This window comes from Apostichopus japonicus, chromosome 4 (assembly GCF_037975245.1).
Source record: "Apostichopus japonicus isolate 1M-3 chromosome 4, ASM3797524v1, whole genome shotgun sequence".
Taxonomy (NCBI): Eukaryota; Metazoa; Echinodermata; class Holothuroidea; order Aspidochirotida; family Stichopodidae; genus Apostichopus; species Apostichopus japonicus.
In genome coordinates this window covers 1,134,361-1,159,452 of record NC_092564.1, presented here as the reverse complement: position 1 = coordinate 1,159,452, position 25,092 = coordinate 1,134,361, and the positions used below count along the sequence as shown (strand labels likewise).

General features: G+C 36.4%; 1 protein-coding gene across 2 annotated transcripts in view; it reads left to right on the top strand.

Moving 5' to 3' along the window:
• The window catches only part of LOC139966067 (uncharacterized), a 79,144-nt gene that overhangs the window by 48,335 nt on the left and 5,717 nt on the right, over positions 1-25,092 (top strand). For both annotated transcript variants that reach the window (XM_071968718.1, XM_071968719.1), the window contains exon 5: positions 8,696-9,028. In XM_071968718.1, coding sequence (XP_071824819.1) covers positions 8,696-9,028 — 333 coding nt within the window. The remainder of the gene's footprint in view (positions 1-8,695; positions 9,029-25,092) is intronic.

Genomic DNA, 25,092 nt, shown 5'->3' with positions numbered 1-25,092 from the left:
TAGCTCGCTGGAACACTACGAGTAAAGTTATTAATGCATTATACATTGTTTAGTATGTTATTTGAACAATAAGATGATTAACTATGTGTGGTCACTGTGTAAGTTTGTACTTATAATTGGATAAATGAAGGCCAAGGTTTTACATTCTTTGGATAATATACAGTCTAGGCATGAGCTTTGGACTTATGCAGTTGACTTTTCATTTAGAAAGGTCTCTAAGTCTGTGAAAATGAATGATGTAACTTGTGTAGCTACAGTAACCCAGGGTGTATATGTTGTTCTTGAATAGCTGTTTACTAGCTGTTAATACAGTCTACTATTGCAGTAATGTTATTGCCCCATGGAGTGCAATTTACAAACAATTAAAAACAGTAGTTTGTTTGGAAGCAGAGCATTTCCCCTTGACCTAAATATGTTACAATTTACAGATTCATTAGCTTAAGTAGTCACATATGTGATTTATAGTAATGTAACAAAAAGTAACAATTCTATCAGAATCAAAAGGAATTATTGTATAATTAATAAGTAGTGATCTAAGAAGAAGCAAAATTTGTCTTTAAAGTGATTTAGGTATGCCAAATGATAGGGAAATGAGATTAATTGTACATTGCAACTTGTGTTAAACAATTTGAAGATTAGAACATTGTTATAGATTCGTAGACTTGTAAGTTTACTTGAAACAACAGAACTCTAATCATGTGATGCATACATACTAATTTATTATTTTCTCAAAGATGATAAATCAGTTGTTTGTTAACGCTTACCTTCCATAATGAGTTACTTAATATGCCATACTGTTGCATGATCTCTGTTGTTTGCATCATTGCCACAACTCTGAACAGCTCTAAAATCATGATTATAGCAAAATATTAAAGTAGCACCAGAATGATAAGTATAAATGATGTTTTATTTTCCCCTGTTAATTTGTTAACTTATTTGCCATTGAAACTTTTCCATTTCAAACGACCATATTTCATGTGCATATAGTTTACAAAGCAACATAATTTGATGAGCCATTCCCAACCAGAACTGATAGAGAGGGCACTCTATCAATTTAAGCAGTTTAGGTTTATTTCAGGGTCAGGCTTCACAAGAGTGATCTTGTTTGACGTAGAACAGAATGCTGCCCTCTATTCCGCAAGAGCACATTTGAGCCCAACTTTGTATTAGTGATATAGCGCCAGTAGCATTTGATTACCTTATGTCAACTGCTGGTCTTGATTGTTAGTAGGCTAGTTTTTGTCTACTGCCCTCTATTCTCTGTGTATAGCTAAACCATAGAGAAGAACTAATATGAAAGTGGTGATTATAAATACCACCTTGGTAGGTGATATATGAATTATACCTTGATCTCTGCAGAGGCAGAGTGAGCTGGCTAGGAGAAAAAAGATGAAAGACTTCTAACTTTGAAACATCCTCTTCATGCATTAGTATCAGTGACTAACAGACCCTGCTCAAACTATTTAGGACTTCAGTAACTAGGTTTGTATTCTCTTGACACTCTTGATGTGAAAAGAATTAAAAACTAAAACCAATCAAGGTCAAAAGGAGAAACATAATTTAATAATTTCAAGTATTAATCCTTACCTTGTGGTCCTCTTTGGTGTCACAAGATTAATACAGCTGATACTGAGTATGACTTGCTCTGGAAGGAAAAGCAGTTCTTGTGCTAACTATGACATATTTTCTGTAACTCCCAAGGAATTCAGGATTCACAGTGCTATTTATCTTATTAAATCAGTGTGATGTTGTAATATATACTAGCCGTGAATTCCTTGAACAATATAGATGATTACAATGGTCTCCTTGGTATTCCCATTACCTGCCTATGCTCAATTATGTGATTTTCTATTCATTAGATAATTTCCATTTGGTGAAGGAATCTAAGGGTCACCTTAGTTATAATCTTAATGAGACTAATACTTGAGTGAATTAAGTAACATTTCCAGAAACTCAACCAAAATGAACAAGTAGACTTTATTGACAATTGAGGGCACCTCTTGAAAGCAGTGCTTCTGCACTGAGCAGGACTACCCTCATTAAAAATGACAATAAAAAAATAAAAAATAAAGTACTTTCTCCTTTGACCTCTAAGTTTCTTTGGTGGGACAATGAAGATGTTTATTGTCCAAAATATCCTAAATATCTTTGATTTTAAGTGCACTCACATTTCGTTTGTTGTAAAACTGAAGTGATACAGCGAATAACTTTGTTTTATCATACTGGTAGCTTGAGAACCTCCATGGGTCTGTTGCCATGGGGATGGAGCTTTCCCAGGTTATTGTTTATTCTTACAACTGGAGAGTGTCATTGTTGTCATTCCTCTAGGCATATGTCTGTAGGCATGGTGAAGAGAGATTTCAGTTTCCAGCAGGGAATACCAAGGGGTCCCCTGGTGGTCATTACCCATGTCCTGAGTCAGGTCACTACCACCTTCCACAGGGTCTTTGATTTGTGGTTTCTCAAGTCAGTCAATAATCTGACAGACTGTTTTCCAGAAGTTTTCCAGATATTTTGGTTGAGAAACTTTGGGTAATTAGAGGAGTTGTGAAAGCCAGAAATGACTGTACAGAATTTTATGGCAATTTTAGGATAAAATATGTCACAAGTTGTATATATATACAGGACTTTGGAGTCTGAAGACAGACCATATAGTTAGTTGGGTGTGAATTATTGATTGTGATAGAAGCACAGTTGATGTATTATTATTCCATGATAAGAACTACTGACCCTTGATAGTTGGGTGTGAAATATTAATTGTGATAGATTGAAGCATAGTTGATGTATTATTATTCGATGATAAGAAGGTACTGACCCTTGATAGTACATGCAGCTTGGTTGGTATTTCACTCCCATAGATAGTCATTGTGTTATTTAATACATTATTATAAGCCTACTCATCCTGCAGTAGTATTATATCTTATCTACTTCCCAAATATTACTGAAATGCTGGCTGGGTGGCTTGTGAGTACTGTTTTTTTTTATTAAGTACATGACTTGATTTTATACGATCAAGAATTAAAAACTAATAATAATTTGTTAATACTTGGATGCATTGACAAGTACTTGGATGGTCTAATATTCAGTAACTCAAGGTATAATGACAACAAGGTGACAGCAGTAAACCATGCTCTCTCTCTCCCTCTCTCATCATAGCCTTATGTATATATAATGTTACAACACATTCACACACATGAACTGATCAAACAATGTAAAAATTACTCTAGACTTATCAAGTAGTGATTTAAGGTGGCGTACCAGAGAAGCAGCTTGATTACACACATACTCTCCTTATATCCCTTTCCTTGTGATCTGGGAGGGTAAGTAGATGAATGCCACAAAGTCTGTTACTATTGAATAATAATCCACAGACCTATACACCACTCACTGTAGTTACTGCTGGTACCCTGACCCTTATACAGATTATGAAACCTTTTGAGTTGCATGTGAAATCTGTTTACCACATCCTGAGCAAAGTTTGCTAAGCAGTTAAACTTGTATTTTGCACTTGAGAGTTTTTTTTAATTTTTTTTTATTTACCATGACTTTCAGGCTTTGTCTTGATATTCCTTGTTAAGAACCAACATTGTATAAATTCCATTTCAACCACAGAGTGATGGTGGTTTGACATTAAATGTGGTTTCAGTTATGAGTGTGACATATGAGCTAGGGAACATTCTGATATTGAGCCTTTGAAATGAGCGAACATGTATGAAAAATATATATTGGCTTTGAAAACAAAATGTGTTTACTTTTGAAAATCCTTAGTTTAGTAAGATGAATGGAGGAAAGTTAAGTAAGATATGACATGAATAGACCCAAACAGCAAGAAATGAACCTAAAGTTGTGAATAATATTCTGAGAGGAAAGAAATTATCCGCTGGCAAGGTTTACTTGCAATTAGTTTCTTTGCTGTGTGAGATCATGTAATGGACTGTGATGGTATCTTAAAGAGTTTGAAATGAATGAGGTAACTGAACCTTACTCTAACCACTTTGACAGTGCTTTGATTCTGCCAAAAGATATCCATGCTTAGCAGAGCCCCCCCTCCACCCCCATGACAGGTATATTAGGGGAGACACTGCAGTGTGCTGATGTTACCAAATCATAATTGTTATTGAAACTGTGTTAATAAATTCATCTTTCTTTTAAAATGGGCCTTGGCTTGCATGTTAAGTAATGCCTTCAGTATATTTCAAGGGATTAAAAGATGTTGTGCCAAAGTAAATTACTAAGTCTGTGAAATGCAGTTAAAGGACGTTTGTGGAATTTTGACATTTCATATAAAGGTACATATATATGATTGATCTATAACAACTTCCGCCCTGTGTACACTGATACGTACACAAACACGCTGACCATATCCGTAGTTCTATAAAATCAATATAAAATCATTGACTAACTTGTTTGATAATTCATCTAATGTCAACTTCTACACTCATAAAACAGTATACAGTACAAACCTTAGTGAACTCTTCCATAATATTAGCAACACTGCAACAGTGTGACAAAAGTCAACAGTTAGCGTGGGCAATGTCTATCTTCACAGTAAACATTTAAGCTTTGAGGGGAGTTTGTTGTTGCTTGTAAAGATGATGGGTGCTCTGTAGATTCATCACACTTGATAAAGTAAATAGACAGTTGGTTTAAAGGAAATGATAAAGTGAAATTGTAGCCACCAACAGATGGATAAGAGTGAGGTGTTTCTGTGAAAGGATGTGTAGTGGGTGTTATCATAAATATTGATAAGGGTCTATTTCCTAGAATGGTAGATACTTAATTAACATGCAAGCTTTGTGTCTCTATTTGTCCAGCTTTGCAATTATCAACAGTTGAGGATATACTTCTTTACCTCTTGGCAACTGCATAAAGTAAAAATTCATCATCACTATAAGAAATGTGATAAGGAGGGATACTTGTGACTTTTGAACTCTCCCCCTCTTCCCTCCTCTTTCCTTCTCTTCCCTCCTCTTCCTCCTCTTCCCCCTCTTCCCCCTCTTCTCCCTCTTCCCCCTCTTCCCCCTTTGCCATCTGCCCCCTCTGCCCCCCTCTTCTCCCTCTTCTCCCTCTTCCCCCTCTAACCCCTCTTCCCCTCTTCTCCCTCTTCCCCCTCTTCCCCCTTTGCCATCTGCCCCCTCTGCCCCCCTCTTCTCCCTCTTCTCCCTCTTCCCCCTCTAACCCCTCTTCCCACTCTTCAAATTTGTCTTCTTACAACAGGGTCGAGGGATGGGACAGGAAGATTGAAGGAATCCCAATAGCTTATATACTACTGTTGGTCCACTCATGTGATATTGCTCTTAAAGTGAAAGTGAAAGTCCTCTATTGTTTTACATTGTGCACATGTATAATGAGTGTGAAGAAAAACCACAAAGTGCAACACTGAGGTGCAGTAACTTACCCAGCATTTACTTCATGCTTCTCTTTCACCTGTTTCCACAAGTTCATTCCAAATTGTCTACCAAATCTTTAAATGTAGGCCATGCCCAGCTTCAAATTGATATTACAGGGTTTGTATAAATCTAGGCTTAATATCTAACTAATCGCTAAACACTAATTGTGTTCTTCTATTAAATGTAATAAATTAATGAATGGTAGATATATTTTGCCAATGTCGTAATTATATCAAACCTGCATGTTGTTGCAGTCAATGGATACCTCATTTCAGACAAAAGTAAGTCAATCCTTGTCTTGGTGTCATTTCAGGTGTTTATTTAACCAGTGTCTGATAATTTTGTCCTTAGGCTTGATCTAGCCTTAGCTTTAGCTTTCTAAACATTTTAGTTTGGATTTAACTTGAGCTCTAATCAATCAATCAAACTGAATGCAGACGACCTTTTCAACAATGAATTCAAGCAACCATTCAGGGTTCTAATCCATCTAGATTTGGGAAAATAAGAAGCAAGTTGTCAAGATACAGATTAAATATACCAAGACATAGTAAAGTCTCTTGGAGGTGTCATGGAACAAATAAAGCTACCCCCTTCGATTGAAATCAATTCCGTTATTTGTGAAATCTGGAGGTCAGTTTCCCTGATACCAGTTGTTGCTGGTGGGACAATGTCCCCAATAGGTTTATTTTCACAAATATGTGTCTGAATTCAAACCACTATCACTTTGAAATTCATAATATATCTATTAAATTTTTTTTTGAATGTGCTATTCCACCTCTTTCTAAACTTCTAGGTAAAGCCACAACTTATTTCATGCTCACATTCCATGGAGCTGAATTGTGGTCATGTCTATCAGCTTGCAGGTGCACCTGGTACTTGCTTTGTCAGTGAGTGGTATGTTGTGTGTGAATAGTTGGTGTGAAATCACATGATTATGCCACTGGTTGTCCTGGTGTGCAATCAGGTAGTTGGAGATTGGTGGCAATGATAGTAGAGATTGAGAATTTCACACTGAAGAGACATGAGTGCAGTATGCAGACATGTTAATGTTGTATATACCATGAGGCACTTCCAGTGATGGAGGGGGTGGGGGAGGGAAGGGGAGGGGGAGATAAATAAAGGTCTTTTGAAGGCTTCATCCTCAACTTGAGGAACTCTATACCATATTAACCTTTGAGGATTTTTAAACTTGATATTGTTTTTAAGAATGGTCATGCAAAGTTACACCTGTAGGTCAGGTCTGAGATCAACAGGTATGATAGAAGCAGAGTAAATATACAAACTTTTGGAAGCAAGTTCAACTATCTCAATGCCCACCATCACTCCCTCTCTCACCGTCCCTTCCACCCTCTTATCCATCCCCTCGTTATTCTCCCTTCCCTCTTATCCATCTCTCTTTATTCTCCCTTCCCTCTTCCTATGGTGTTTCATCTCGTGTTATTCCCCTTCCCTCTTCCTATGGTGTTACATCTCTTCAGATCTTCATCAGACACAATTAAATAGCCTCATTAAGTAGCCTTCATGTGACCTCTCTTCTTAGTACTTGCAGTGTGACTAATAAATGGAAACTTCATGCTAGAATGCTTTTAAAACCATATGAATTAAGCCGTTATGATATATACAATGCTGTGTTAATGATTGGATCATTTCAACAGCCCTTTGTTCATTGATTCATGAGAACTCACATCCGTTGGTCTTGGCCTGCTCAAAGCTTCATCTCATGATGACACACCCTTTATGAAACCACAAAATGTGCTGAATTAGTTAAATGGTTTCCTCTAATGTTTCCACTCTCTATTCCCGATAGACCTTCACACTCATCACGTTTAAACTGTAATATAAGTATAGTTTAGTTTATATATAGCTGCTATTAGACAAAAGAAATTAATTCTGGATAGTTGAAGATACTGTTACACTCCACTGTGTGCTGCCCGAACCTTGCGCATAAATTTGATGGTGAGTGGACAGGGGAAAGGGACAATTTGCATAAGAGAATGGCTTTGTTCTTGACTCATTTGATTAATCTGATCCAATTGTCTCATTGACTAGAGGCTACCTTAGATTCTTTCATGAAAACATGAGGAACACGTCAATCGAATCAAGAGTTGAAGGGAAAGGTTCTCTCCGATTATTAAATTGTTAGTCGATCTCATCACAACTAGACTCAATCGTATAAATTGTTGTGAGATGGTTTCTGGAATTTTTACTCGGCAAACTGCATATTTTTTTCTTCCTCTTTGTCCTTGAGCTGTGTAAGGATCAGAGGGAATCATGAATTAGTCGTAAAAGGCATTCATTCCTCTCGATGGAGGGAGGCCATGTATATTCTCTCTGGGTCAAGGGTTATCAAGAACAGTTGAAGTATTGGGGAGTTTTGACTTTGTATATGTCTGAGTGTATTACTTTTAAGAATCTTTTTTCTGGCCTGTCATATCCATTTCATATCTGGGTATTTTATATTTCTTCTTCATCTCCTTTCTGTGGTAAAGAATATATCGTAATTAGAGGATTCATCCAGGTTGCTTCTATCCTCTTCTAGTTTATATATCATTCATGAGCATTTCTCAGATGTTTAAAAATACCAAAATATTGCATTTTCAACCTATAAAAGTCAACTAGAAAAGTCATTGAGTTTCTGTTTATCTTGATTTCACATTCCTTTATTGCAGAGTTAAACAAGTGCTTTATTTTCTCTCAGCTTGGTTTTCATTCAGCCAGTTGGGACAATTTTCTAATGCTAATGCCGGTCTAAACTGTCCTCCCATATCATGCTTCAAAGCACTCGTATTGACAGTATGAACAGTTCTTAACCTGTATCTGATAACAACATGATAGTCATACTGCTCATACTGAAAATACAAGTTCCTTTGAAGTGTGACTAGAAAGTACAGTATAGAAACAATTGTCCCAACTGGGTGTTTTCAAGTGACAACGAAAAACTCAAGTTATGTAAACGTTTCTATTGACAGAATTGTCTGCAGCAAATCTTTAACCTTGCAGAATGAAATCAAAGATTTGTTTGGTTAATAATGGCAAGGATTAGTGTCGTATTAGCCTTTGTCACTTTGTCACTCAATGCCAAACTGGTTCAGTCTGGTACAAAAATCAACAAAATAAAACTGCGTTTCATTTCCATAGTTCATTCAGCACTTGGGTAAACAGCAAAGTTGTTTTTTTAAGTATTTGTAGTTTCTAACAGCAAGCCACATTGACATCTAATATGTCTTCTATACAGGATTGACAGTCAGATCCATGTCACTGATTTTACATGACTATAATAGTGTCCTTTTAAATTTACTTGACAGATATTATCGCGTGGTTATGCCAACGGTCACCATGGATACATGAACAATGGAGGAATCTGCAGCCCCATCCCTACAGGAGATGCCCACGACCAGTTCTCTCCCATCCCGTTTCTTCCTCCTCCCTATGCACCGCCTCAGTACAATGAGATATCCAACGACCCTGTGATTATGCAATCTGAAGAATATCCCGAAGAGAATGCTGCCCCCCATATCATCATCGATCCTGGAGAACTGCCACCACCATACTCAACGCTAGATTACAATCATGTTTCAAGAAATGGAAGACGCTCATCTCGTTCATCCCGTGGAAATCGAAGCAGTCGAGTATTGGAGGTTGGTAGTAGCTCTTTCTTGCCTTCATTAATTAATCTTGATTTATTGCTGTTTGTGTTACCTAGGAGAGTTAAAAGATGTCTTGTGTAGTTGAAGTATTTCAGCATCAGCTTATTTCTCGAAGTGTATTTATAGCCGGCATAATTTGTATCTATCATTAAAAAAAAAGTCAAGCTGGTTCTCATTTGTGTAGAAGTTTCGACTACAATTGTCCGTCACATGAACCTTAATATGTCTGTCTACAAAATGTTCATCAGGTCTTGCAACTATTAAATCCATGCAATATAGAGCCTAGAGGTTTTCCATCTAATTACATGATTCCCCTCTTGTTGACACCATTCCCCACCCCCTCCACCACCCAGTGCTCAGATACTGCACATACTAATTTTCTCTAGACTACAAATTTGATCTGTTTTCTAATCTTGTGGTGGGGTTTCTCAATGTCTGAAGAGAGGCTTTCCTCTACAGTTGGTTCTCTGTGTTGATGCCAATGCGGGTGGAGTTCTTCCCACACTCAGTCACTATTCATCTGGTGTCAATTTTGACTGATGGTGACATTCCTCAAGATATGAAACACATTTGGGGGGGGGGGGGGAGCTCCATGGGGTCACAATAGGGTCAAGATACCTTAAAGCAAGGAATGGTTTGGTTGTCATAGTGTTTCTGTTAGATTTATCTATTTTGTTATAGGCCAAAGACAAAGAAGAAAAGAAAAAGAAGTAGAATGAGAATTTTTTTTAACATTTCGCTCTGCAGCTGAAGCTGTTGCGGCAGAAATCATGTTGGATCTGTTTCTGTAGTAGGGATTGTTACTGAGCCAATCAGAATAGGCATTATGCTTATAATTAATGAGATACGCAGTCAAAGATAATAGTGAAGCTGACCATTCTAGCATATTCTAGCAGACATGCATCAAAACCGGGTGATTTATGAAACAGTAATGAATCAAACACAAAGAATGTTTTTTAATGATGTCAGTAGTCTGTTGAATTTAACTGTGTTTTCTCTTGATTTTTGCCTCTCTACATTGGATTCATACTCAAACTAACTAATGACATTAAAGAATTCTTAGTTCACACTTCACCTAATTTCAGTCAAATTTGTGCTCCTTTTCAAGATAGTACTGTGAATAATTTACTTCTTCAGACTTTTGGACAAATCCTATTTATATCCCCATATTTTGGGTATTGCCTACTAAGGGACCAGGTAGGGGATGTTTTTGTGGTATGCAACACAGTGGGGTCTCTGACCACCAGAACCCCTGGGATTTCTTTAAGTAACAATACAGATTAACTGCTACTGATATGCTCTCCTATGAGAAATATCTCAAATTGAACAGTTAAGTCTTGGTCCAACAATAACCAAACTGTTTCTGCTGTCAACTATGAGATATAGGTTCTAAGGGGGTCATACTGCTTGCACTTCAGTCAGTGAATGGAAAACTTTGTCAGATGAAAAAGAAAGAAATAGATTAAAATTGTTCTTTTGTTTTTCAAGATCTTTTGCAAAAGTAGGAAGTGGATATAAAATTAGAGAAAACAATAATAGAAAGTGAAGAAAACTTCCCTTCTGTTGTCACAACTAGTGAAAATCTGCTCAGAATGATATTTAGATTTACATTCATTGTTTATGTTCCTTCATAAAAAGGGGTGACAATTGCGTTACACATAAGGAATGACAATATGTTGCACACACTAAAAAACTGCGTTGACTAAAACGAATGACAGTGAATGACAGCACAGACATTGCTTCAACGGGATATCACAGTTCAGACTTTGTGGGTACAGTATATTAAAGCCACTCAAACCGAGTGGACGCGAAGTGCGTGGCTTACAGATCAAGTAAAGTACGGACAAGATACAAACGCACCTTATAGTAAGCGAAATTGTAAGTCTGATTTTAAAAGTAAATTTAACGTCATTTTTCCGATATTAATTGTTAGAAAATAACAATACTATAATCTTGAAACGGCTGAAAATTTCAGGAAGAGTCCTTATATTGGACATTTCTATGAATTTTTTTTTAAGGGGGGGGGGGGTGCAATAGGGACTGGAAAAGGAGAAATTTTTTTGCGCAGAAAACCAATAACCGCATTTACTCCACTCTATCATTCTACAGTACCTCTTCTCACCACCGTCATTCGCTGTCATTCGCGAATGATAATTAACCCTGTACAAAGTCAATTGTCATTCGCTGTCATTCGTTTTAGTTTGTCCTATAATAAGTTCATATTTGTTGGATAAAGATACTCAATGACCACAACTTGAAGTTAGTACCAACATCTTAAACAAATCTGGCCGATATTTTCCAGATCCGGCATGAACCGGAACTGGATAATTTTATCACTATCTTGCGAGATAGTCTGGCCGGAATGGATATATCTGGTACATCCCTAGGCAAAATCCAATCGTATTGGAGAGTTGGTAAAGCTCTTTGCTCCAATGATTGTGTTTTCTTGCCATGTAGGTGGCTTCATGCTCATAGCTACAGATTTCTATAGTAGGGTACAGTACTGGAGAGGGAGTGGGGGGGGGGAAGGAGCTTTGAATATTGTCTATCATAATGAGTCAACAAAGGTTGTATACATGTACCAATACAGTAATTATCGACATCTTTTCATAAACAAAGCGATTTGGCTTTGCTTTGTATAGCTGTTATTTGATGCCAGATAAATTAGCCTTTTAGATGATACACACTGTATGATCATTCTAGTCTATGACCTAGTCAACAGTCAACTGTTTATAATCACCAGATTAGTTATACTCTATATATGAGTCACATGACCTTCACTTTGTTGATATCTCCAAGTAATTATACATCAGTAGATCTAACGATTACCTTGTGTGTTTATTATTGTCACTCTGTTAACCTTAGTTTCCATGATCCCAACTAACCATTGGACTGCTGTGTGATTCTGCACATGTATGCAGCCCTAGTGCTGATTGTTGGTACTCCATCTAGACATAGTTATATATTTTGATGTGGCATACATATTGCTTTAAGGTAGACTTTGCAACTCCATGGTGATAAAGAGGCAAATAGCTCTCTGCTGCTGCTTGCTGCTGGGTTTGTCTGTTGCTTTTCATTGTGCAATGTTTGTTTCGGTTTTGTACTGGATGTATCCTGGGGGCAATAGAGGAGGGAGTTGAAGGAAGTTACCCACCTGAGCAGCAGAATAGGGACTGGCTAGTCGACTGAGGTAAATACAGCGAGAGCTGGTAAAGCACAGACTGGCGTTGAGCTAACTAATGTTTTCATACCGGTTGACAACCCGTAATACTTGGATGAAAATGCGTAGGTAGAAGATTATCTTTCTGTTTTATTAGAAATCAGTCAATGCTGGAGATTCCCAGTAAGGCTTTGTGTATTTATACTTCCTTTCAATGTGACATAACTAGCTCCTTAAAAGTTCTATTTTGGGAATGCTTTTTTTCCCTGTGTATTTCAAAGTGCCTGCTATAATGCTGTGATCTAATTTTGTAATAAAATGATGATTTCATGTAGCAGATGTGTTTTTTTAGTGCAGGCAATGTAGGATACTGTTGTTTGGGGATCAAGAGAAGGGGGGGGGGGGGAGGGCTGTTGGTGAGGCAACTGGGAACTGGTTCTGATTGAGACAAGACTAAGGATGTAAATCTTTGAGCTGTATTTTCTGATAAATTTGCAACAAGTTGCGTTAATTATCATTCTCAACGGTTAGCGGAAGGAGAAAGTACTTCCGCAAAAACAGAATGCTTTGTTTTAGTTAACAGTGTGATTATAGGAATTGTGACACAGTCAAAGGTAAAAGGTTTACCAGTGATAAATGACACAATACATTAAATCTGGGATACAAAATAAAACTAAAGCAGCTTTTGAGTGTTTTTGGCAAATATTTCAAAACTGCCAGATCTCACTAAGACCAAGATTGTGACTGATTGTACTACATCCGCCTAGGTAATTGATCTTTTACAAAGTGAAGGTGAAATATGCGAGTAATAAATGAGTGTTATTCGAACCTCAGCTTTCATTGGTCTAAACAGTTTTTCACACTATTATTACATACGTTTAAACGCAAAAAGAAAAATAATTTTTTGTACATGATTTACTATTTGTGATCTATTTGATGTAAAATTTAGACTAATCAAGGTAATGACTTATATAGTAAGATTTGATAGGGATTTTAGTATTGAAACCTTTATGAATGGAAATAGCTGCTTCTGTGTGTACATGCATAGCAGACTTTTTTGGATTAGTAATATGTAAGCCTTTACTTGCATTCTTAGTTTTAGTTTCCTTGGATAACCTATTGGGAGAGTAATAAAGTCTCTGCCCTGTGTAGAGTAGTACTTACACATGTTGGGGAAGGAATAGTCAACTTAATGTGGGTGATAGAGATGTTCAGACTTATTTATCTCCTGCCTCATACATTTTAACCTTTTCCTGTTAGTTATCCCTAAGATCACGTAACCTGACCTTAGCAACAAATATCAAGTGTTATATTTCTTATTTGTTTATGGCTGCATTGTGTGGTACCATCAAGTGTTGTGCCGATAATTCTTTGCGATATCGGTGTCAGCCGATATTTGCATTTTCAGCAACGTATTGTAAAATTTTGCCTCTTTGCCACTAACGTCAAACCGAAGCTACTTCTTGTTACTTGCATTGATTTCCTAATCTGTCCTAAAAAACCCATATCTTAGGCCGCAGTTTCGATTTTGATTAATAGCCATTTGTTAATATGCCGATCAGCATAGAAACAAGACGCAAGTTTTGAAAAATATTTACTGATAAAGATACCAGTCAGGCCAATTAACATTACGTACATTGCACTGTCTTCACCACACATTTACGTAAATTTGACCAGTCTAGTGCTGTATTACAAGTGAACACAACATAATTAAAACTGAACATACCTGCTGACACCTGTCTTGCACTTGCCAAGAATCCTTTTGCTCAAAGTTGTAAATATGCCACATTCAGACCTACAACCAACAATGCACTGTGGTCAAACACAATGTAAGAAGTAACTTATGTGATGTTGAAATACGTTTGATAAAAGCTATGTAGCCTAGCTTTTCACTAACTTGCACAGTGCTTCTGAGGCTCCAGTGAGATTAACACGTTATAACATGTGTAAAAACCCTACTAAATCACTCCAAAAATTGCAAATCTTTTAAGAAACTGCAAAGAATATCATGGGTGCAATTTGATTCCTTTAAACCTATCAATGACTGATCAAAAGATGTATTTTGAGAATTAAGTTTGCTCATCACAATATTTTGCCGAACACGAAGCACTTGCTAATTTTGGCTAGGCTTAGTTGTCATTATAGCCAGCTAATGGTAGGATATCACTTTTACAGAAATTAGAAAATGTTTTCCTTTTGGTTCTGGTAAACACAAGGGGTAATAAAAATTCTTAGCTAGGAGAAGCTGATGTCCTTTTTACATGAAATGAATTTTATTCATTGCACGATGTCATCTTTTAAAATTTCTGCTAAGAAATTTGTAACGCCTTTTGATGGCAGTGAAGACTTGCAGCCCACTGTATTGAATGTAGTTGGTCAAAACAGTAACGAATAAACAGAAGTACAGAACAGAACATACAACAGAAGTAAGATAGGCTTGTGTTTTTCCAAAATATATTGCTAGCACACAGTTTCATGGATATCAACTTGGTAGGGACTATGATCGTTCCTTTAAAATATTAGAGGTTAGGCCTAGTATGCATACGGTCCATTGTGCAATTTTAATTTACTAATGAGCATCTGCAATGAGAGTTACTAGTGGTTACTGTTTGTGAGTCATACAAAGGATAATAACTTATGATAGCCGATTATCATTTTAATATGTTATGTCTTTTTGCATGACTGAAACGACAATTTGACCTTCATTCTGGATGTGTAAAAATATCGGGATTGGATCGATATCGGGCTTAAAATGCACTGATATTGGATCGGCGCAACACTAGTCCCATTGATCCAGTGTGAAGTAAAAATAAATGGGGTGTCAGTTCACAACTTTCTTTATGAAATTTTTAAAATATGGGAAAGTATCGATATTGAACATATGATATCATCAAGGTATGAATAACTATACAGGTGGCAGATGCAGTGAATCATAATTAATGTGAACAGGTTCACCAGATGACAAGTTACTGGTGACATACATGGTGATACATACACAAGAGATCACCATGAACAGCTGTTCACTACAAGATGGACGCCATCATGAAGGCACAGTTTTAATTTTGTTTTTATTGATAAATGAAACAGCTACTCTAAACTCATTCACCATTGGTCCCAGTGCATTGAAAGGCCATTTAGAAAGCCGGCATCAAACTTATCGATTAGATGACTCATTAGGTTCACGCCTGCTGTCTGGGAGACCAAGCAAATCTTTACCAGTACAGCAGTGCAAATAGGATTAGCTGCTTTCAACTGTCTCACCAAAGACCTTTGCACAATGGCTTGTTAAGAGGGAACTGTTATTTGCAGTTACTCTAAAGAATCTTTAACATGGAGGAAGGGTTTAGGATTTGATTAAAGTCCTTTCTCAATTAATAGGTAATATTTAGCCACCAAAGAGGGAGAGAAAGCAGATTTTAGATTGAATTATTCAGAAAATTTGAAATAATTTATCTGTGAGGATGATATCAAAATATTAAAAAATAATTGTATTGCCAAAGAAAAGATATATGACTTTGGGTCAGACCATATTTTGAGGGGGTGGGTGTTGTGTGGTTAGCATCCATCAACTTGTTAACAATCTGGAAGGTGATTGTAGGAAGTTAGTTTGTTCTGCTGGAGGTGGTATTATCAATGCATTTAACAGGTTTAATTTAGTCACCGGGTCTTTGGCCTCAGAGGTGAATGATATTCGACATTCCACAGATTCTTTACATCAAAAGATAATTCTGAGAATTAGGAAATTGCTTCATATGTCCAAAGTCTAAAGTGATCAATGACTGAATATAGATCTCAAGTCTGGAAAGAATGTAGACATTTGGTTTTTACTACTGTTACATACTACACATGCTTGGACAGGCCGTGCTTAAAGAATACATGTAAGTTATTTTATTTCATTTACAGTATATTTTAATTAAATTAAGAAAGATCAAGAAAACCATATGCATCAAAAAGAAGGGAAACTTGCTTAGAAACTTTGAAATTGTATTTGGTATTTGACTGTTATAATCCATAAATAGATAGTTAGAAGTATCATTTATTCTGATGTGACCATTGATTAAGGCCAGGGAAAAGGGAAGAAGGGGATGGGGTGGGGGTATAGGTAGATGATGTTAAGAGGCGAAGGGTAGAAATGGCATCTTTCTAGGACCTTTAGGAGTAATTGTTCATTGTGGTACAATTTATAAGTGGTACTTGAGGGCCTAAATGAACATTGGCTCCTATTATGAAGTAGGTAGAATAGGTCCGAAGGAATGCTACTAATACAGATGAGATTTCGGCTTCATCTCACTTAAAACCATCATTGGTATCAAGGAGAAGGCTCTTGGTTTCTTTGAAGCATGGAGTCCCTTTGTAAGATTTCTTTTTTTTTTGTAAGGAATTTTCTAAGAACTATTGTGTGTTCAGTGTTGAAGTGAACAAAAGGTTTACTCATGCAGTTAGGGGTTATAGAGAAAAGTGTCAATTGAAGAAGTAAATACTATCAGACGGTGTATACATCCAAGCTATATTTGTTGGTAAATCTTGTATCTTTATGTCATGTCTTCATTTAATGTAAGTCAATTAGAGTGTGGAGAACATCCAGGGTGGTTTCTCCATCACTCCTGTTGGTATTCTCGGAACTAAATGACTCTGCAGACTTTATTTAGAGTAATGAGAAGGGTGATTGTCATTTATTGGAAATCAGAGATTTGGACAGAATGGACCTCCAATGTTAGCACTGTTCTATGTACAACTGGATTTTATCTCAGAGTTTAATGATACAATATTTAGTCTGTAAGTATTGTAAATGATAAGACCATGCTCTATAATATTAAGATACTAAAATAGTATAATAATGGAAATCCTAACATAAACTGCATTAATGTTTCTAGAACTTATCTCTGTAAACATGACCTACTCATAGTTTTACAGTCAGTGAATGATGGGGTAGTGGTTATGGGCAGGCGGAAGGGGGGCATCTGATAGGAAGGATAAATTGAGGAGTGGACAAAATTGAATTTTATGCATTATAAATGATGATATCCCTAGCATGTAGTATCATTGTTACACATACATGTAAGGTAGCAGAACTCCCTCATACGTAGATCAATATCTTTAACTAGACTAAAGCTGTCATTCAACATGTTAAAATGACATCTCTTACTTGGAAAAGTGTGTAAATTCAATTGCTGCATCTACTTGAGAAATTTACGAACGCTAGTCGTTTATCACAGGAAGGATCTACTGACTATGTTTGCAAGTTATAGCAATTAATTGAATGAATTCTTGTGCCCATCTGTGCTCCAAATAATCCACTCAACAAACATTTCCCCACAAAACAGGGTAGACATCATGTTTGGAATCGATAAATTCCAATTTCCGAGAGTGTTGAGAAACAAACTGAAAGATTTAAGGTTGGCTGACCTTCCAAGGGGAAACTGCTGAAAACATTCTCAGAGACAAACAGACAGGGCATATCCTGTTGTGAAATGAAATCCAATAATCAGCCTAACCTTTCAATAATGCACCTTTCACCATATTCTACCAGGTTTATTAGGGATGGAATATTAGATTGCGAACTTCATATGTCACAAAGCCGATCAGAGGTGGCTGGGTATCAGCTGGGGGTCAGCTGGGGGTGGGGGTAACTATTACCCATTCTTACGTAAGAGGACTATTGCTATAATGGTTAAACTTTATATCAATTTTGGGGCAGTATGTTTTAGTATCGAGCTGTTCCATTTCATACAGTGAATAATTTATCTCGTATCGCAAAGGCAAATTGCTATTCAAGTACAAAGATGTATATATAGCAGTTTATTAAGAGCCTTGAGTTCAGTGCCGCAGACTGCTACACAAAACTTCAATACTCAATTATTCCTTTGTGCTATGGCATCTACATTTTATTCTGGCTGCCTTAGTTTGCAAGTTGCGTAAAACAGTGTTTTTGTTACTTCTGCAGTATTACCTGCAATTATTTTAGCTTTCAAGGGAGCAGGTTTAGTTGGTAGATATTTGTTTCATCTGCCAGAACATGAAGCAGTCACTAAATACTTTCAGACAACACTTGGATCATTCCTTAATACTGTTTTGTCTATTAAGAAATAGGCAAACTTTGGCAGTCTCAAAGATTCACAGAAGGGAAAGCTCTGCTACTCAGACAATGTACATAGCCACTTCCTATTCACATTTCAGACCCTTACTGGCATCCTTATAAAATCAGTCAGTCAGTCAGTCTATGGAGATGTCAGGTGATCAATTCAGACATCAGGTGATCTTTCTAGACTGATTATTGACAAGTCCAGACATGTCTCCCACATATCTCTCCTTTAATTTCCTGATTGGTTAGCATCTGTGGCAGGTAGGCAAACAATTACCCCAGCTGCGGCTTTCCTCGGCACAAATCCAAACTCACTGAAATATTTAGCAGAACTCCACAGGATATATTAATCCCTGAAAGTAACCCAATAAGGGACTCCTTTGTGTTTCACACTGGGTCCTACAATCATTTCAAAGGCCTGGTTTTTCAATAAACATTCACATAACCAATATTTTTATAATCCAGGTATGTTAGATCTTGATTGAATTGACCGCAATTTTCCTTTCTTCTTCTGTTCAGGTGAAAGCTTATTTTGCTATGTATTTGTTCCGGTATATTGAAAGGAGGTGGTTTCTTCTTGGTATTGGTCTATTTTTGTAATCTGACTTCATTCTACTAATTGACAAATCCACCAGAACTTGAGTCTGCTGAAGAGCTGTGTGTTTTGTGGAGCCCGACCATAATCCTAGTATTATAGAACAATCTTGGCAGATTCAAAGTTGATTAATTTGATTATTTTTATAGTGCTCATATCTAGCTATACCTTGGTATGAATTGTTTAGAATGGTCACTTCCATTAATTGGATTTTTATTTTAAAGACAGTGTGAACACCACTAAGTTTGATCCTGAAACATGATTGCTGTAGTGCAGAAATTTGTAGGTGCAGCAAAGTGTTACATACTCCCCTTCTTTAAAGTACAAAAAATTGATGTAAAATAACCTTATCAACCGAATTTTCAATTCCAAATTGCTCAGTCGGTGGATCATAGTGATATTGTGTTTGGTTTAATGTAAATCTAAGCTATCTTAGACTGTATCTTAGAATTCACACATACAGTAGGTGAGGCTTGTCATATAGCCATTAGCACTCAGCCAATACAATATCATAGGATGTGCTCATGTAACTTTGCAAACAGTCGTTGTATACTTCATGTTGATAGTTAATGTACAGGTTCTATATGTAGTTCTAACTCAGCAAAATTGCCAACATTATGTGATGTTAAGAGGTCCATTAGTTAAGATTCTGTAATTAATGGGGGAAAAAAGGCATTAAAAATTCCAACATTTGTTGTTTGGTGATGTCTTAGTTACTAGACTAGCTTTAGTCTTCCAATCCATCTGGTATGTCACGTAACTTTGACATCTCGTTAGTGAAATAATACATTTATTAGCTGTTATGGAAGAAGCTGTTAATCTCAGGCCTAGACAATTGATCATGGTTAGGTGTGGTGTTCCCATAAATATTATATCTCTTCTGTGAGGCTTAAATTAACACAAGTTCCTCACATCCACAGTTCTATGATAAAATATTGCTGGATATCGTGATGTTTGGGAAGGTAAAAGTAGCATGCGAGTTATTTGGCCTCTAAGCTGGCGAATCGATATTCAATTACAGAATGAGTTGATTGTCTGGCAAACTGCACTCTCCTCAAAAAGGAAAGTTATGTCTTCTTCCCCAGTCTGGTTTTTGATCTGATTTACTGTTCAATTCAATCTCTTTACCTAAACAGTCTGGAACACAGGAGGGGCAAAACTCACAGCTATTTAACTTAGGTGAAATGGTTAAAGTTTTAAGATTATAAAAAGGTATAAACTGAATATTCAGAGATGTCTTAACAATGTCTTTAATTAGAAGTAGTTATGCGATAAACCTCACCATCAAAATCATCATCATTGATCATCTTAATCATCTTCATCTGTCATATTTGTAATACACAGACATTGTACATACACAGACACGTTGCACATGCACAGACATTGTAATACAGACCCATTGTACACACACTGACATTGTAATACATACACATTGTACACACACTGACATTGTAATACATACACATTGTACACACACTGACATTGTAATACATACACATTGTACACACACTGACATTGTAATACATACACGTTGCACATGCACAGACATTGTAATACATACACATTGGACACACACTGACATTGTAATACATACACGTTGCACATGCACAGACATTGTAATACATACACATTGTACACACACTGACATTGTAATACAGACCCATTGTACACACACTGACATTGTAATACAGACCCATTGTACACACACTGACATTGTAATACATACACATTGTACACACACTGACATTGTAATACAGACCCATTGTACACACACTGACATTGTAATACATACACATTGTACACACACTGACATTGTAATACAGACCCATTGTACACACACTGACATTGTAATACATACACATTGTACACACACTGACATTGTAATACAGACCCATTGTACACACACTGACATTGTAATACATACACAGTGTACACACACTGACATTGTAATACAGACCCATTGTACACACACTGACATTGTAATACAGACCCATTGTACACACACTGACATTGTAATACATACACATTGTACACACACTGACATTGTAATACAGACCCATTGTACACACACTGACATTGTAATACATACACATTGTACACACACTGACATTGTAATACAGACCCATTGTACACACACTGACATTGTAATACATACACATTGTACACACACTGACATTGTAATACATACACATTGTACACACACTGACATTGTAATACATACACATTGTACACACACTGACATTGTAATACAGACCCATTGTACACACACTGACATTGTAATACATACACATTGTACACACACTGACATTGTAATACAGACCCATTGTACACACACTGACATTGTAATACATACACATTGTACACACACTGACATTGTAATACATACACATTGTACACACACTGACATTGTAATACATACACATTGTACACACACTGACATTGTAATACATACACATTGTACACACACTGACATTGTAATACAGACACATTGTACACCCAAAGACATTGTAATACATACACATAGTACATACACAGACATTGTAATGTATACACATTGTACATATACACAGACATTGATGCAGTCCCGTCTAGCTACTGTGTGAACACATTTCTGCATCCTAAACCTGACGGCAGCATCTATAAACGCTGATTGCCTTCTAAAGCTTCCTTCAACACCCTTCAAGACTTTCTTCGCAGCCACAATGACTTGATTGTAAACTTCCCATTCTAGCATTATTATTAAAAAATATGCTGTGGTGGCAGAAAAACATAAAAATAAGAAAGTCCTTTCTGGAGAACTGAACTAATAGTGTAAATTAATTCTCTATTCATTAACTGTTTACCAGTGTTGACCCTGAACTTTACAGCTTTACAGCAAACATCACAGTTTGATTTGTTGATAGACAGTGTTCAAACTGATACTTATTTATAAGCTTCGTCTATGAGTTGATTTGAAAATCCATAAAAGAAACAGTGGCAAATAATTTGGGGAAGTGAGAAATAGAAAAAGATTGTTTAATTAAGGATTGGGAGCAGGCTGGCAGACCTCTTAGAGTCTACACCCTTGGGGTTTTTGCCAGTGTTAGGTTTTCTTAAAGGGCAGCAGTCTTATTTCACATTTGGCTTCAGATTGTAAAATTGTGGTCCTTAAAGGTCATCAGTATAGTCCCAAAAAAATTAGCCGGCTAAAAATTGTTACAAGTTATCAAAAGGACTTTCTTACAGGTTCTGGCCTTGTGCATTGTTATAACCATTTAGTATTGTTAAGAAAGTTCAATGTCTCATCATGGATGACTATTTTATAGAGTGGCAGTAAAAATGTGTTGAACTTTGAGGAGTGTGGATGACCATTAATATCTGACTTTGGCATATATGTGGGCTAGCCTCCAGCTTACTGATGACCCCTGGTTTTAGTTCAATAATAATTTATTTTAATTTTTTGAAGGAGCTTGTGTACTGTATCCATTTGTGTGGAAGAAACAAGACTTTGGTAGTTTGCTTTCAAAAATTGAAATCATCTTAGATGGATTCATCCTCATTATTACTTTGGTTTCCATCTCCCATTCTTTTACTTTTGGCCCATTTCCAACCCCTCCTACTCCACCCTCCATTGCCTCTGATCTTTTCCTAATCAAGTTTAAAAGTTATCTTGTTATGTGATATTTTGAGTTATCTCTCTTGTATTTGCAACTGTGCAGTATTAAGTCAACTCATATTGTCAACATCATACTACTACCACTTAGCCCTCTTTAAGCCTTTGTGGTTTCAGGCATAGATTTGACTTTGCTCAGGCCTCCAGGGCCAATAGTTTCCAGGTGTTGTGAAAGATGATATTGTGTGAGGGTAGCCAGTGTCTGGTCGCCCAGCCTGGCTGCTGGTATAGTAGTAGTAGTAGAAGTAGTATACAGTATTGCTCTCAGACTGTCTGCTGTTTGTATAATAATACAGCAGAATTCCCTCACATCAGTCACAAACTGAATTTGTAGTAGGATTGGCTGACAAATTGTATGAATGTGAACTAACCAGCGGTGGCAGTGTTGAACAAATTGTGCTGGTTGCCTGGTATTTGTTTGTGTGTGCTCTAATTACCAGCACTTATGGGTAAGATGACTGAAGGATGAAGGAGGGGTGTTTGCAAGTAGTTGGGAAACTTCAGTCTAGTTTATCTTTTGAAACTGTAAAGACTACCTGCTGTTCTCTGGATGCTTCCTGAAGGAGGTTTACTAGCCGTGATCAAGTTCAGCTCATGCTGATTTTGTATGGGCTTTGGACTCTCCAGAGGCAAGCAACATGTCCATAATCTCTAGAGACTTTTGTGGTTTCTTGGATGTGTTTGTAGGTTTATTGGATATTCTTACTGTTTTGAAACATTGCAGTGAATTAGCCTTTGTAATCTGGTGAGTTATGATACCTTATTAATATTTTGAGCATGCAAGTATTAAGTTTATGATAATAAATTTTGGGATTTAAATCTTCTTCAGACTGATTGCATGTTCTTTCAAATCTACAATCAAGGAACAATTAAAGAGATATTGGTCAAGTCTGGAGCAATCCTCAATTGTCTGCAAACTGTTTTGATATCCTCTTGTTTCCTCTTTACATTTTTGTTAAGAGTCTCTCCTCAAAATATCTAGTCATTGTTGAATATAAATATGTGAAGTAGCCATGTTTATTTTGATATAGATTGTTTATTTTATTTGATGCCAAGGTTCATTAGTTTCTTCAGCCTCATTATCAAAGTTTCTATTCTTAAACATTTGCGGTGTTATTTTATTATCATTAATATTAAGTATCAGATTGTTTAAATATCATAAGTTATCTTAACCTTTAGTTAATGTAAATAGAAGACAGTAATAACTATTGTAATTCATTCATGCTTTATTTAACTATTTTTAATTATTTGTAGCATTGAAGTGCAAATGTACAAATACTGTGCCTTTACTTTACACTGTAATAGCAGTTTAGACTTCACCTCTGTAACTATGTTGTAATCATCTAGCATCTCAGTATAAATATAAACATATGCTATATATTCATCTCAATATAAACTGTACTTCTAGAATGATATCTTGCTTTCTGAAAACTTTGCGTAGCAGACACAACCAAATGATCTATAATATTATCAGAAAAAGACAGTAAATTGTGCCTCTGCTATTCAGGCATTCCTTTCTCTGCCTAGTGATTAAATGTTCCTTTTGCACCTCAGATGCAAAGGAAAGAGATCTCCTTTGAAGGTGTGTGTGTCTTGAAATATTCCTCATGAAATTATATTTATCCTTAGGGTTCTCCTCCCCCCCCCCCCCCACTGTTCCATCCTCTTCTCTTGTCCTTCCTCACTAACTACTCTATATGGATGTTACACCAGGCCATTGAGTCATGTACTTGTAATAAGCTGCTTCTCTCACTCCACAAACGGGATTATCCGGTGTTTAATACCATCGGATTTATCTTCAGCTTTCATCTCCTATTTCTGGCCAAGGGGAGAACTAGTCTTATTAATTTGTGGAAGAGCCTTTATTTTATTAGTCTCTTCAATCTAGTCTGGGGATTCACAGTGCTGGCATAAACATCGGTGGGATCGCTTTCCAATTTCCATAATTATGTTTCAGGATTTTAATAATGTTGCCTTGAAGTTGCTGGATACGTATTTGCTCTGTGGTATTTGATGTAAAGAGTATGGTGCTGATCACAATATTAGCTTGATATATGATCTCCAAGCACCAACTAATAAAAGTATTATTAATGAAATGTGGGTTTTTACTGGAAATCATAAAGTAGGGTCTTTGTTTGGAAGAAAGTATCATATGAAAAGTTTTTACAAAGAATGCTCTTGCCAAATTGATGGATAGTACTGTATGTACTAAGTAATTCCTGTATATGTATATACTACATATATGTTGTACTGTATATATATACATACTACATATATGTTGTACTACTGTACATACAGTATATGTTGTACTGTTTATATTATACTACATGTATGTACTGTATATGGCATACAAAGTGACCTACAGTACAACTTCATCTTTGGTTGAATTGTGTAGAATTCTGTTGTTAAAATATCAGAAATTGTTTTTGATATAGCTATTAACTGTCCTGAAAGAAATATGTTCCAAAGTTTGAAATTAAGTTTCCTGGTATACTCTGTGGGGTTATATCTGTTGTTATATTTGGAGTTACTGAGGTAGTTTGAGTTGAGATATTCGGGTAGACAC